This window comes from Neolamprologus brichardi, chromosome 12 (genome assembly GCF_056152115.1).
Source record: "Neolamprologus brichardi isolate AB-2024 chromosome 12, ASM5615211v1, whole genome shotgun sequence".
Lineage (NCBI taxonomy): Eukaryota > Metazoa > Chordata > Actinopteri > Cichliformes > Cichlidae > Neolamprologus > Neolamprologus brichardi.
Genome location: NC_142115.1, coordinates 20849290 through 20865087, shown reverse-complemented (window position 1 = coordinate 20865087; position 15798 = coordinate 20849290). Strand labels below are relative to the sequence as shown.

Below are 15798 nucleotides of genomic sequence, written 5' to 3'. Positions count from 1 at the left end.
CCCCCCAAATGAAAGTCACACCACCTTCAACTCATCATTCTATTGGAAAGAGATGTGCCTGGTAGCATTGTTTGAAAAAAAAAAAAGTTGTTTTCTTTTTGAAGGGCCACCGTAAGGCATGAAAATGTGGTTTGTTGCCTCAGGGCAACGCTATGCAGTAGAGGGTTAAATTGTAGTTAAACAGACCTATTGCTGTTTAAGACTAGGAGTTATTATTAGCCTATTAGATTTTAATCCCGTTTCACTCTCACGTCGTTGTCCGCGTAGTAAACTGGAAAGTTTTAATTGCGAATGAAGTTGATAAAAGGCGACATCTTCCTTCCCCGAGACTGAACAATATGAGATGGCCTTACCTTGTTTACAGTTACAGGCATTGTTCCGAGCTGACTCAATGACACAATCTACCTGTCTGAGATGTAACCTCACCTGCAGGCAGTGGAGGAATTTCAGTACGCTAAAATTAGCACAGATTCTCAAAGATGGGCGGCTTTTTTCTTTTTCTTTTCTTTTCTTTTTAAGATCCTGGTCGCCACATAGACAGGCGCACATTCATTTTCGAAAAGTATATACTTTCCTCTATTTACAATCGCCAATTTAACTTGATAATACATGAGTTTTGCAGAAATTGTGCATCTTACTTTAGCTTATTTGGTTGCGTGGCCACGAGAAAAGTTAGTATAGGCCGATGTGTAGCAACATCAGTGTACATGATGGTTTTTATTCACCGTGCATGTGTTGGACAATTACTGAATGAACATAAAAACACAGAAACGCAAATTTTGCAACATGAAATGTGGTTTTTACCGAGACATTTGTTTTGACACAATTTTCTTTTTGTTGGACATTGACTAGTAGGATAAACAATACGAATGTAAATGGAAATAAGAATATCCAATATCCTTTTAAATTCGCAAAGAAAGTTAAATAACGCATATACGGTCACTGCTTGTGTTAACTGGAAAATGTTTTAGTTCATTGCAGTTCTTAGTATGCAGGAAGTTGTTTTCTTAGTTCATTGTTTGTGCGCATTGTCATTAAATCTGGAGAATGTTTGTCTGTCATCGCTTATCTGACACAATCGTTTGACGAGCATTGTGCAAAAAATTATCGTTGACTGAAATAAAATAAAAAGCAGACAAAACTGTTTCAAGTTTATACTTTACCTAAAGCAAAATTTGGATGCTACGTGTTACAGAACAGAAATCGTGCATTTTGTGAAGCGATATGCAAATATGATCAGCTTTTTTGGTTTGATAAAAACAACCTGACCCAAGTGTAAGGACCGATGCGAGAGAATAAATGGTGTACACTACAATCTGTGTATCCATGATAATACAACACTTATGGTGAAATGTTGTGTTCTCTCAAAAATTATTTAATGGAGACACAAACAAATGTATGAATTAAAAAAGTAAAGACACTTATTTGTGAGATTTTTCTCCCTCGTTTTAATCAAAACGCTTTAAATTTTTTGGTATTATTTTGAAAATGTTGTTCTTATTCTTTAATACCATGACTAAACAAAGGAGGAAGATCCGCCTATAAAGGTGACGGGCAGGAAGTAAGAACGAGAAAATTCCGAGCAAAATTTCCGCCTGCAGATGTTGCATGGGATGACGTACTTGTCCACTGGCTCTATAAAACACACCTGTGTTACTCTGAGCAGCGCAGATTTCTGACAGCTGCTGGTGGATGCCACAGGACATCAGAATACAGAAGGTACAGTTCTTGTACACACACACACACACACACACACACACACACACACACACACACACACACACACACACGCACATGTAACAATACCAAAAAGGTTACATGCCTGAAGAAGAACCATTCAGTTTTACTATATCTATCTATCTATCTATCTATCTATCTATCTATCTATCTATCTATCTATATATATATATGTGTATATATATATATATATATATACATATATATATATATATATATACATATATATATATATATATATATATATATATATATATATATATATATATATATATATATATATATATATATATATACATATATGTAATTTACATTTTATTTTACTTTTTTTTTCTCAGAGATGAATCGGTTTCTGTGCCTTCTGGCTGTGGGCCTGTACCTGTGCTTGCAATGCCAGGTCAATGAAGGTCAGTACTACCTCTGTCTTCTGACAGCAGCACGTTTGATGCATTCCTCACTCAAGTGAAATGATCACATGGTTCTACCATTTGCCTTAGATATTTTCGAATTAATTTATGAGATGTCAAAGAAATGTAAAAGTTTTATGCTTCTTCTTCTCTTCTGCATTTATATCTGTGTGTATCAAACATTTTCATGCAATAAGCAAAGTATCTTGCAGTCAGTGAAGCAAGGAGTGAATGAAAGCAAACATTTTCTCTTTTATCAGCACATTTGAGTCAGAGCTTCATTGAAAACACTGTGATGGCAGCAAAGGCAAAGGTGGATGCAGCCTATCGTTATTCAAGGCAACAGTGAGTCTCCAGACCTCTTAAACTACAGCTAAATCTTCAGACCCTGAACCGATGGGCACAGCAAAAATCAAAGTATTTATCAAGGTATCCTACTTTAAACTTTAACAAATATGAATTCCTCACACATCACAGGAGCTTGGATCGCGTGAGAAGAAACGCACATTACGCTGATGTTGTGCGGCTAATGAAGCAGCCCAGAGGAGCATCCCGCATTGCTGTGCGCTCTGCTGATTACCTGGCTAATTCTTTGCAAATGATCACCGAAAGTCTTGAAAAGCGTCACAAGCGCTCCATCAATGCCACAGGTGTGTATTTAAAAATGTTCATTTAAATTTCAATTGTTAAATTTTCCATTTTACTTAAATGTTGAAGTTAATTAATTTTCATCGTCTGTCTTATTCAGATTTGATCTCTAAGGAAAATCTACAGGCCCTCATTGAACTGACAGGCTGCTCTCCACGTCACCGCATCCCTTCTTGTAGGACAACTCAAAACTTGCACACATATCGCACTGCAAGCGGTGTGTGCAACAACATGTGAGACAATCATTTCCAGAATAATTATTTCCCATTTTGTGCTGACAGTGATGCCTATAATTTGGGGCTTGGGTGAGGTTTTTTGTTGGATGTTGTTTATCTTTATACAATATAGTGTATCTGCTTCTCTCATATAGGAAAAACACCCGCTGGGGAGCCTCCAATACACCTTTTCTCCGCTTTCTCCCTGCTGAGTATGAGGATGGCACTTCTACACCTAAAGGCTGGACCCGTAATCAAGCAGTGAACAATCACATTCTTCCCCTGGTAAGACACTTTAGAATTTCATCTTTACTGGGCACACTGCAAAATGCTCTAAAGAAATATGTGCATGAAGCCTCTCTACACAGAATTCATTTTCTACATCCTCATACACAGGTGAGACAAGTGTCCAACCGCATTTTGCCAACACCTACCGCTGACGTGCAGAGCGATCCACTCTACACTTTCCTGGTGACAATCTTTGCCCAGCTCACTGATCATGACCTGACCTTCACTCCTACTTCTCCTTCCATTGCTTCATTCAGTGACGGCATTGACTGTGGAAAGACTTGCACGCGCAGAGACCCCTGCTTCCCCATTGATGTTAGTGCCACTGCATTACTCAGGGAAATACATATTTGCATTCAAATGCATGCAGAGTGAATGCTGAGTGTGTCTTGTCTTGTCCAAACAGATTCCTAAAAATGACCCCCGGTTCGGCAATAATTCAGAGGATGAGTGCATTCCTTTCACCCGCTCAGCACCAGCTTGTGGCTCTGGAAACACTGGCTTCAACTTCGGTGCAAGCACAGTCCGCGAACAGATGAACACTCTCACGGCCTTCCTTGATGCAGGTGAAGTCTACGGCTCAGACGAAGTCAAAGCTCGCTCCCTCCGGGACCTCACCTCAGATAAGGGTCTTTTGAGGGTCAATGACATTTTTAATGATACCGGCCGTGAGCTTATGCCCTTCAGCTCTATGAGTACCAACATGTGTGCCACTCGAGCTCGCATTACAAATACCTCAAATGCGGTGGAGGTGCCTTGCTTTTTCGCTGGTGAGTACCATCAAATACACTGACTTTCAAATCTCTAAAGTGCACACAGCCAACAAGACTTGTTTTTTCCGCTCTAATATCATGTGATTTTAAGGTGACGATCGCGCCACTGAGAACAACGCACTGGCCGCTCTGCACACTGTCATGTTACGTGAACACAACCGACTCGCACGTGCTCTGGCCTGTCTCAATCCACAGTGGGATGGAGAGAGACTCTACCAGGAGGCTCGCAAGATTATGGGCGCCTATCTGCAGGTTAGTGAGGAGCTAGACTTCCTGAAGTATTTTAATTACACTCATTATTCAATTACACTGCTGAGTTTCTCTTTGGTCTTTTAGGTGATGACATTCAGAGACTTCTTACATCACATTGTTGGTCCAGACGTCATTGCAGAGCGGCTGTCCACCTACCCTGGCTACGATGAAGACGTGAATCCCGGGATCGCCAATGTATTTGGCGTAGCTGCCTTCCGTTTTGCTCACCTGATGATTCAGCCAATCATTTCCCGTCTTGATGAGCAGTACAACCAGCACCCTGAATACCCCAGCGATCTGCTGCACAGAGACTTCTTCACACCATGGAGGATGATCTTTCAAGGTAGAGCCGAAATATTTAACTTTTTAGTCCTATCATCGAGGATTTTCAAAACTGAAATGATTTTGTGTGTTTCTCAGGTGGTGTGGACCCTGTCATGAGAGGGCTAGTGGGTCGCCCAGCGAAACTGAACACTCAGCAGCACATGATGTCTGAGGAACTGACGGACAGGCTGTTTAAGTTCTCCTCTAGGGTGGCACTGGATCTGGGTTCACTGAACATGCAGAGAGCAAGAGACCACGGAGTCCCTGGTATTTGTTTAATCTTTATAAATATAAGTATATTTAATCTGACAAGAGAGAACTGCAGTCCTTAAATATAAACCATAAACCTACTTTTTTGATTCATTTGATTGAGCATGTTTGATAGACATTACTTGCTACAATAATCTTTATTTTCTTTCTTTATGTTATTTTTAGGTATTTGTTTTACTTAGAGTTATTTAGTTAATTATATATTATTCATGTTATTTGTACTTCTATTGTTAATGAAACTTTGCAATTTCATTTTTTTCTTTAAAAAATTCCTATCATTGCATGTCAGTAATCAGTGAAGGACTTTAAGCTACTCTACCTTGCATGGAAAGTACTATACAAACACATTTTGATATATTTTATATATATATTATATATTATATTATATTTGACTGATTAATATAATTAAGTTTGCTCAATCATTGAAGGTCTCTGATGAACATGCATAGAAGATGAACTGTCCTAAACTGTGCTTAATCCTTTTCAGGCTACAACAAGTGGCGCAAGTTCTGTGGACTGTCGGAGCCACGAACTCTTCAGGACCTGGCTGCAGTGCTGAACAATACAGATCTGGCACAGAGGCTGCTGAATCTCTATGGCACCCCTGACAACATTGATGTGTGGCTTGGAGGTGTGTCAGAGCCATTTGTCCCTGGAGGACGAGTGGGACCTCTGTTTGCCTGCTTGATCGCAACTCAGTTCCAAAGGATCCGTCAGGGAGACCGGTAAGCAGAAGGAAAACAAAGCGAACACTGTTGAGGCTCAGGGGGCTGTGTTAGCCTTACTGTTGGATTTGGTCTTTAAACTTTAAACGTTGTGCCATTTCAGACTTTGGTGGGAGAATGATGGAGTCTTCACTGAGGCTCAGAAACGGTCACTGAGGCAAACATCAATGGCTCGTATAATCTGCGACAATACTGGTATCACTGAAGTCCCTGAAAACCCCTTCCTGTTCCGGCCTCGAGGGTATGGCTACACCCAGTGCGAGAACATCTCTAAGTTTGACCTCAATCCATGGAAGGAGGGTGGTGAGTCTCCAGGTAAACCTCTCACTTATTGTTCTATATTGTCCATGCATGTTCAAATTTATATTAAAGTATTACATGTAGCTTATATTCAAGTTTACAGGTTATTTCGTTATAATAGCACTTATGTTATTTTTCAAAAACAGAACCACCTTTTACCCCTGTCCCCCCTGGCAACCAACAGAACATTGCTTTCTCAATGCGACTTGGCAGCAACGCCCCCAACGCTGGCTATCCAATCATTTTCCGTGAAGTGATCTACAACGGACAGAACAGCTACAACACTCAGAATGGGATCTTTACATGTGAGACCCCGGGTGTTTATGAGTTTGAGTTCAGCCTTACGATTTTCCAGAGCTCTGCCAATGTGGATCTGGTGCGCAACGAGAAGCGGATTCTTCACTCATTCACCACAAAGCATACCGGTTACCTGATGGCCAGTGGAAGCATTTATGTTCAGCTTGAGCGTGGTGACAAGGTCTGGCTGGTTGCTCGTAACAGTGCCAATGGCATCACTAGTAACAGCTACTTCAATGGGCATCTGCTATTTAAAGTGTAGAATGTTAACTAATAGACAGCATCCTCACAACAATGCCCAGGTTTTTTTTGCATGTCTTTTGTTTAACTTGCACCTTTTAAAAGGCTGCCTTTAGGTTATGATAATTACTGTTATAATGATTTTGTAGGTTACTAAGATTAAAGTGACCCCAATCTAAATCCCTTAACCTCCTTGACCTGGCATCCACATATGGGGACATCACATTTTGGGTTGTCTAGACCACAACACTAAATTTTGCTCTTTCAAATGAGCCACATTGCTCAAACAGGCACAGTTGTTGTTTCTCATTTTGTTTTTGTACTGAGGAAAAATGCTACTGTGTCAGACACCAAATAAAGAGTTCAATTATGACACTACAAATCTCAAATATCAAAGAGAATTTTAAAATGAAAGAGTTGGGGTATTAGGAGGTTAAAGATAAAACAACTGAAACATGCTGTGGTTAATATGTTGCACTCTTTAAATGTTTTAAAGATTTTCATTTAATGAAGAAATATGTACAATCCATTGATACCTGTGGTTGCAAAAAGGGATGAAGAAGTTTGTTGTGAAGATTCCTTTTAATCGTGAATGATTTGTTCAATCTTGTCTTTTAAATTCCTGAAGATTTATTGTTTGTTGTGTAAAACTATAACTTCCAGTTCCTAATAAATGAAAATGAGCAACTAGATGTTTTCTTTTGATCCCTCCAACTCTGAAAGTCAGAGCTGAATGCTCCATGCAGACCAGGAGATGGCGTTGTCGTAGAGGCTTTTAAATCACAGGAAACTAGGCAGACGCGCAACCACGTGGATCAAATTCACTGACTTTACTAGAATGTTGTGATTATGCTGATTCTTGAGTTATTTTAACTCAATCTGTATGAAGATTGATGATTCTTTAAAAACACAACACTTAATTTTGTTTAATGTTTCCTTTAAACAGTTTTAAAGTTTGTGATAGTTTCATTAGAACAAAGAAACAAAGCAGATTGATCTTTCAAAGATGACTAAAGCGAAAGAAAATATAAGATATTCTGGGGGTATTTATCCCCGTGTTTCTGAAACAATGAACCCAATTCAGTAGTTGGTAAATCCTTTCCAAAGCCACGTTTCTCTTATTGTAAAAATAAATTATCTAAACTATTACAGATAATAAACTCACGCTCCCATGAAGTGGTCCGCATTCAAAAATGGGTTTTCCTTTTTATTTTTGCAGCCTGACAACAAGTACAAAATTTCTCAGATAAAGAACTCAAATCAAATTTTAAATAGGAGGTACGTTATCGAGTTAATTTACATAAAGCACTTCACCACTTTGAGATTGAGAGTTTAAAAGCATTCTTTGATCATTTGTTTTACATTTACTTATCGCAAAGGTTTGGAATAGTTCTTTTGTTTTGTTTTTCTGTTTGTTTTTGTTTTTTACTTTCAAAGGAAGCACATTTTACACTTTAATGACCGAAAGTAAAATAGCGTTAATGCAACACCAGTGCATTTTGCACTATTAAAAGTCAAAACATCTGCAGTTGAAACGAAAATTTTGAAGTAATGTGTTGGGCAGATGTTAACTGCACTGATATCATGAAGCCAATTTGCAGTGAAAACTCATTTTGATCAAACAGCCTATAACAGTCATGTGGGGATTTATTCAGATCCTCGGGCACAAACAGACTGTCTTCTCTCTGTGTTATTGAAAGTAGCTATGGACCAATCCCTGTTTTCCATTTGGCTTGCAATATTTTATTCTATATACAAACATTAAACAGAACTTAATCCGAATGTTTGGGGAAACTTTAGCTGGGTGATGATGGAAAGAAAAGTGGCCACCCGGCCTCAATTGCAGATGCCGACACTTCTCCCGGGGATCTGCGTCCTTTCCTAAATAAATAAACAAACATATAGCGATCGATTAGGGACGTGGAGGGTCGCATTAGCTCTGTTGTTTTCTGCACAGTGGAGAGGAGGGACGGAAACCAGCTGCAGCGTCTTCGACTCCCCCTTACGCACAAGCCACGCCCCTCCTGCCCTCCGCGGACACGGTGCCATCCGTGCAGAGTGGATTTGGTTGTCCCATGGGAGCAGGGGAATTCTGGGGAGGACGAACGGCACACGATACCCCATTGTTTGGTTTAGCAGTCACCAACCCCCCCCCCCCCCCCCCCCCCCCCACAACTCTCCCCAGCTCCTCCCTAAAACGCACGGCCTGACCGTCTCAGTGGGTTAAATTGATTAGAAAGACGTTTGCGGTCTGACTAATCCCCCATTCTCGCTCCGGCTCCCTGCTTCACCGAATTACAAAAGCCACACATTCAGAAAGTCTTGCGGGTTGCGATAATCGCGGCCGAGCCTCTCACACCTGCGGGCTGAAGAGTCGGGGCAGGCCGGACAAGTCAATACTAGACGAACTCCCAAACAAACAGGTTATAGCAGGAAGATTTCGGTTAATGATCTGCATGGTCTTTTTCCTCTTTTCAATTCTCAAGGTGCACAAAAGCCTAAAACCATGAACATTAAATTATAATCGACAATACTCCTGTACAGTAATTTAAGTTATTTTTCTCTATTTGTTTTGCATTTATTTGGAGGAACTTTTTTTTCTCAATTATAGTTAAAATCGGTTTTCTTAAAAGAGTCAATGATACAATAAATTGTTTTAAAGTATTTTTGAGGATTCTTTATTGACTCCATGCACATGTAGAGGATTTTCACAGAAGAGCTTTGTGTCATTCTCTTGTCATTTTTTTGCCTGCATTTAAAAATTTCGAGATCCTCCCCTGCTTAACATTACACGTGGCCCATCACGATAACATATTCTGTAGCTCTTACACCAGAGGAACTATAAAAACTTGTCATTTAAATAGTAAACAAATAGCTAGTTACCCCCCCCCCCCCCCACACACACACACACTCACACGCACACACACAAGCATACAACAAAACATTAATTCCATACAATCTATATCTTAAAATTTTGATGTAGATTGTCGTTTCTCAAGGAGACGACATCTTTGTCGTTTCCTTGAGATCTACAGGAATTTTATCTTTCGCCTCTGTGTCATCATGTATAGATTTTGTCATGGTTTTAGGGTTAAGTAGAGCTGTCAGTCATTTTAGGAAAAGTGTGTGAGGGAGACGGCGACAGGGCGGAGACTCGGCAGCAGGATTCCCCAAGACTGCTTTCATAATTGGGGGAACATCTGACTTTGTCCCGCGCTGGCAGATGGTGAGCTGAGGCGCGATCCAAGGGGGGAGATTTACATTCATTGTCCAGGCGCACAAACTCCACATAGAGACAATAGTCTCGGTAAGGGGCAGAGAGCCCGCGTTGGGGGGGGGGGGGACTTTCCCTTTCATAGCCAGACGAATGGAAGCGGAAATTAATTTTATTCCCCCCCAAATTTAACCCAAAAGCATTGGACATACAACCCAAATTTGACTTTAATGAAAGCAATAACAGATCAGAAAGCACAAATGGTAAAATGAACCCATCAGCACTGTGCTTGGTTTCTTTAATATGAGCCAGTAACGAAATCATCAGATGGAGCAGCAAAGGAAACTTTGTCAGACTCTCAAAACTCGTAAGTTCATGTATTCCATTTTTTTCTGCGGGCTACAGAGGATGGTGATCATGTTTGTTAACAGCATTATTTGCAACGGGTCTCATGACTAGGTTGGATTTGTTGAGGCAGTCTGTCCTATTGATTAAGAGAACTCATTTCGGGCACTGTCAGGCAGCGCTCCAAACGCCAATCAGAGTGCAGCGTCGTCGGCTGCTGGCGGAGATTGATGGACCAACCAGACGGCCATTGTTGCTGCTGACACTGATGCGATGCGTCCTCAGCGGAATCACCGCGTTCAAAGGAGCAGACGGTCGAGCTGCTGAATGCGTGCCTGTCGAGAGCGCACTTGTGTTAAATGTTGACTTGAATGAATAGACCAAACAGAACTGGCTGTACGGGCTTTTAAGGGCAGTATAGCTGCGCAGCATGTACAAGACAATCTGAAACCAAACGCCAGTAATTGTTTTTTAAATACACAAAAGCGCCCAGAAATTCTTAAAGTGAGCAAAGTTTTTTTCTTTTTTCCCCCTAACGTAACCTTTTGCGTACCTTTTAATAAAAGGTTTCAATGACTACACTCCAACGTCTGCCACACACACAAAGAAAAAAAAACGTGAAATATAGTATACACACTAAATTCTTAAATTAACAACGTTTCTTCATTATAAATGTTTTTTGTGGTTTTATGTGATTTTTATCTAGGGAAACTTCTCTGTGTTTAAAAAAGTTTGCTGCTGGAGTCACAGGTTGGATGCTGAATCTGGCAGCAGACCAAACAAGGGATGCACTTTGCACCAATGAGAGCACCCATTTCAACGATCCCATATGGCATCGAGGCCCCGCCTCCACGCCCCATCCCAGCTGAGGGTCTCATTCATGCTTCAACACAGTCGTTCGCTACAAGCTTCCTGGCCCTCGGATCAACTGGTTTGATTCGATTTGGCCCTGTGACAAAGGAAGACTTTCTGCACACTCATACTTTAAAGAATATTTCGAGACTCGCTCCCGGATATCTGCGGAGCTGAACGCACAGAGCCCGTTCGGACTGACGGTGGAGATGTGCGCTTGGACAATGCTTCACATCAGTGGAAGGATATATTTACTATCATCATTTGAACCATAAAAGAAAGTCCTTTCGGATTTTTAACGAGACACCCCTGAAACATCACACAGCGTCGGTTACTTCTTTCCCCCCACAAAGCTCTGTAAATGCTCAGTTCGTTTGTGGCGCTTTGGAGGAGCGCAGCGCGTTGAAGTGGACCTTTTCTTGTGTGCCAAAGTGCTTTAGCTGCCTAACTCAGTGTTTTTTCAACTGCTTCAAGAAAGTGTTACCAGCCGATCGGAGCAGGGTGTAAATGTTTGGAATCCAGGAACATCTGATTCGTGAAGCGAGCGGATTAAAAGAAAGAGGTCTTGGAGAGGAGATGGATCCAGTCCGGTCGTGGGTGCGCAATGTTGGGGTTGTGGATGCGAACGTCGCAGCGCAAAGGTACAGAGCAAACTCAGCTGATCTGCTGACTTTAGGTTCTCACCATCCTCTCATCTGATACGCCCAGGCTTGTTTGACTGCTCATGATGGAGACATCTTTATAGTTTATTTATTATTATTATTATTATTATTATTATTATTATTATTATTATTATTATTATTATTATTATTATTATTATTATATTTTTAAGGTCGAACATTAGAAGAGGCAACCTTTGAGAAAAGAGCTGCAAACTACTTGTTGCAAAATATGACACCAGTCCCCTATAAAACTCACTGCCCCCAAACTCGTAAAAACTTCCTAAAAGTGACGAAGAAAATAACAACAAACATTTTTCATAATGCTTGAAATGATAATGAAACTTGCCCCAAATGCAAAACAGCTAACAATTATTAATTTGTACATAAAGGCAAGAGGCATTTAATAACGTCATTAGTTTTCGTTCACAGGAGCGGAGATCACTGTTAAAGCTGTTTGTGACTAAAACGAAATACATATTTTTCCCAGAGCAGCTTTAGCTTCAGCTTAAAGGCAACTTCATCGTCACCTGCCACAAACTTTACAGCTCTGATTTTTTAAAAAACAGAAAAGACAGATTTTCCAGTGTTGGCTCTTTCTTCTACTTGTTTTTTACTCTTCCGTAAATGTTTAGTCAGCTTCTGCACACATGTATTAATTAATATATATAAATATATTTACAACACACAAACCGTATTGTACTTCAATGTTGAAGAAACAGTCATGAAGAAAGCAGAATCATTTTCAAGATGAAAAGTTGGCAACACGTTAAACAGCGCAGCACGCATATTTTAATAGAGTTATCAGGATTATTTATTCATTTAAAGTATTTTAGTGATTTTTTTTTTAAAGCAGATGGTAGCTGGCTGTTTGTTTTTTAATCGACACTTATTTTGTTCAACTAGAAACAAAAACTGAAGTTGTCAAGACAAAATCTAAAGTGCACTCGAGTGTGATTTGAGGTCTTTTTCAGACAAAATTAAAATTACAGAAAAATTTAACAAACAGTCAAACCTGCTCTGAACCAGCCCGCAGATTCATAACAGTCTCTTTTTTTATTAAGATGAATTCAAACAAGCGTTTCACGTGTCCAAATCTTTAATCCGTGTTAATTAAACACTCAGTGTCCTAATGTATATTTTAACTATGATGCTCCGCCATCGACACAATTTTCACTTAAACAAGACGTCGACACGTTTCAATTTTCAAGTTAAAAGAAAAAAAAAGTTTGAGTAAGTTTGGCTTATAGTGACGTTTTTTCTGTATTTTCTTTTCTTGTCCATATTTGGTTCTCCTTGAAGGGTCGAATCTATGCAAAATTATCCATCAGTTTAGTTATTTTATTTGTTTGGCTTATGCTAATAATTTACAATTAATGTATGGATCAAAGAAAGACTGAAGAAAAAAAATGCACGATGATAAATATGCTTTTAATATTTTAATTAATTCAAATGATAGTAAATTTAACGATAGTTATTGTTGCATTTAATCTATTTTAATTTAACTTTCAACATTTATTGCAAATAGAAAAAGTGTTTTAGTTTAGTTTGTTAGCATGCTTGTTGTGTTTTTTTGTCCATATTATTATTATTATTATTATTATTATTATTATTATTATTATTATTATTATTAATAATAATAATAATAATAATAATAATAATAATAATAATAATAGAAAGCCTGTTAATTGTCATTTAATAAAAGGAAAACAAGTATTTCTATTTGATGCTATAAATGTGTTTAATTAAATAAAGTATGATAATATTCCGTGTGATAAGCGTGAGCTGACTGTCTCTTCCGGTTGTGTCCTAAGTGGAGTGGCCCTGTCGAGAGCTCATTTCGAGAAGCAGCCGCCCTCAAATCTCCGCAAGTCCAACTTCTTCCACTTTGTCCTGGCGCTCTACGACAGACACGGCCAACCTGTGGAAGTGGAGAGGACTGCGTTTGTGGACTTTGTGGAGCACGAAAAGGTGTGTGACTGTTCCCGAAAGCTTAGAGATGTCAATTCTACATCGAGTTTTAATATTTAACGTGTTTAATCAAAATCGCACGAAATAAGAGATTATCCACATGTATTTGTAATATACAGTATTTCAGCTGTAACCAGGTGCTCAGCTTAATTTCCCCCATCCTCGGTAAAGCCAAGCATATCGAACAGCTGACGGCTACATGTTTACACAAGCTTTACCCCCAATGAGCTGATGATGTGGGATTGAAAAAGAATATCTAATGACTAATTAGCAGCTTGCCTCATTAGGAGGACATCACTACTTTTTTAAAATGCAAATTATGCTCGCTCCTGTTAAGTTATACAGTGAACTAATCATCAAAGTCTCCTTTTCCTTCATGCCTCTCTCCCATACTCTAAATACTGCTGTATGGGGTGGGGGGATTCCTCAAGTTGGACAACACCAAAATAAAGAAGGGTGCAGCATGGAGAGAAAGACAGAAAGAGTTTGAGATATGCCTGGAGTAAAGCCTTATGCCCAGTGTTAATGGATGTTTTTGCCTTGTGGTGAGGGGGCACAAATCTCTTGAACTTCTGGCAACCACTGTCCTAACCAGTCTGTCCTAACAACTAAAGTTCTAGCATACTTTTGGGTTTTTGGAGCTTCGGAGTGAGGCAGGCAGCAATGCCGGGGCCGAAGCTGTTGGCGTGCTCCCCTTTGTGCCACACAGACCATAGACTAATATGACGGCAGTGGAGAAGTTCATTTTCTGCATGGTTACCCTGGCATCTGTTTTTGCTTTGTAATTGCGCAGAGGTAGAGTGATGGCATGGTGAAGTAAACGTCCCTCTGTGTATATTTACAAAAGTTATGAAGCTGGGCATCCATCTATCTCCAGGTGTGTTCTCACATTAAGTTTGGAGCTTTTTCATCTTATCTTCATGCATCTTAATTTCCACCCCGTTTCCTCTCCTCTCCTTGCAACTGTCTCCATTTCCCAGTTTCTCTACTCCCCCAACCTTCTTGTTCTCTCGCCTCCTTTCTCGCGCTCATCTCTGCGATGCCAGCCTCCTGGGTTATTGGACCAGAGAGCATTCCTCTGAGACCACTTAGAAAGACCAGTGGAGGTAGAGAAAGAGAAAGGAAGAGGGAGAACACAGAAGAGAGGGGGGGGGGGGGGGGAAGAAGGAAGAAGTGAGAGGCTAGTGGAGAGTGTAGGGCAGGGGGGTATAAGGAGGGATAGCAGAAAGGAAGTTTTTCTGTCAAGGTCGACTGCTGCTCAGTCTCACACGCAGTACTTTCCACTCGCTGGAACACACTTTGCCCTCACACACACAAGTGCATATAGCCATGCCTGCTACCTCACTGCAGCGAGGACCACTGCATTTGATCCGAGGGGTTTTTTAGGCATTTGTATCAGAGATGACAGTTCAACCTCTACAAAGAATATCCGACTCAAGGTTAAGTGCTCAGCTTATGAGCACAACACAGGGTCCCAAATGAGCTTTGAGCCTACAACTCTCTGATCTCGATGCTGCTCCATGGGAAGGGCGAGCTGCAGGATTAGGCAAGACTCACTGTGCTTAACCCTGTTTACTGATGCCCAGCTGTGCTTATCTGTACCCCAGCGAGCCTAACTGTATTCTCTGCATTTGTCTGTACGCCTGCCTCTCTTTTTGCAAGGAGCAGACGGGAGAAAAGACCAACAACGGTACTCACTACAAGCTGCAGCTCCTCTACAGCAATGGTGAGTAGGTTCAAAGATGAGCAAAAATTGGACAAACCTGACACACACCTCTGCTCTTGACTTACCCATTAATTTCCCCTCTAGCTCGTATCACTAGATTTATACAATTTACTGTTCAGCTTTTCAAGCTGTTACTTATGGACCCATGTATAGGGAAATGAGGTGCACGCTGCCTCCCCATTCCAACACCTCCTCAGCTCCTCGATTCCTCTTTCCACTTCCCCCATGGTGCTTCCACAGCAGATCAGGGGGGATACACAGAAATTTGGTTCCCATGAGCCACTGCTGCCCCAAGTCTGTCGCAGTGGCACCCATGGGAGAGAAGATAAAAGACGCGTTCCAGAGCAACCCGCTGATACACACGCATACATACAAGTACACTAAAAGCACTTCCTCTCATCCCCTTCCCCCAAGCGTTATCAAAGGCAACTCAATCGAGACTTTGATGAAAGGAGCACATTTTAAAGGCAATACTTTCCAAACTCTCCATGAAAAAATTCACAGGCAGCGTGGTCTCCTCTGAGGGAGTAGTTCAGTGCGTGTTGTCTCCTTCTC

The 15798-nt window shown here is 40.5% G+C and overlaps 2 protein-coding genes across 6 annotated transcripts in view; both read left to right on the top strand.

The window, feature by feature from the left end:
- The first annotated feature begins 2077 nt into the window (after positions 1-2077).
- Positions 2078-6730, top strand: LOC102792332 (eosinophil peroxidase-like). 2 transcript variants are annotated; one of them, XM_035905158.2, is made up of 13 exons: positions 2078-2144; positions 2405-2489; positions 2622-2794; positions 2893-3025; positions 3163-3292; positions 3404-3610; positions 3702-4065; positions 4160-4320; positions 4405-4663; positions 4741-4911; positions 5402-5639; positions 5743-5954; positions 6086-6730. In XM_035905158.2, exons 1-13 carry the CDS (start codon positions 2078-2080, stop codon positions 6496-6498), a joined length of 2613 nt encoding a protein of 870 aa, XP_035761051.2. In that variant the 3' UTR covers positions 6499-6730. The 2 variants fall into 2 exon arrangements, with proteins under 2 accessions (XP_035761051.2, XP_087704845.1); XM_087848719.1 differs by having other exon boundaries at positions 6080-6730.
- Positions 6731-10937: 4207 nt separating this feature from the next.
- The window catches only part of ebf2 (EBF transcription factor 2), a 28315-nt gene continuing 23454 nt past the window's right edge, over positions 10938-15798 (top strand). For 2 of the 4 annotated variants that reach the window (XM_035905209.2, XM_035905208.2), the window contains exons 1-3: positions 10938-11528; positions 13361-13517; positions 15186-15243. In XM_035905209.2, the coding sequence (XP_035761102.1) occupies positions 11395-11528; positions 13361-13517; positions 15186-15243 (349 nt within the window). In that variant the 5' untranslated portion in view covers positions 10938-11394. Of the gene's footprint in view, positions 11529-13360; positions 13518-15179; positions 15244-15798 lie in introns of all 4 variants that reach the window. The other 2 variants (XM_006784301.3, XM_035905207.2) reach the window with 1 other exon arrangement.

Coding starts and splice junctions, on each gene's coding strand:
- LOC102792332 (XM_087848719.1), top strand. CDS start 2,078: ATGAATCGGTTTCTGTGCCTTCTGGCTGTGGGCCTGTACCTGTGCTTG. Junction 3,026..3,162: donor AGCGGTGTGTGCAACAACAT/GTGAGACAATCA, acceptor TCTCTCATATAG/GAAAAACACCCGCTGGGGAG. Junction 3,611..3,701: donor ACCCCTGCTTCCCCATTGAT/GTTAGTGCCACT, acceptor TTGTCCAAACAG/ATTCCTAAAAATGACCCCCG.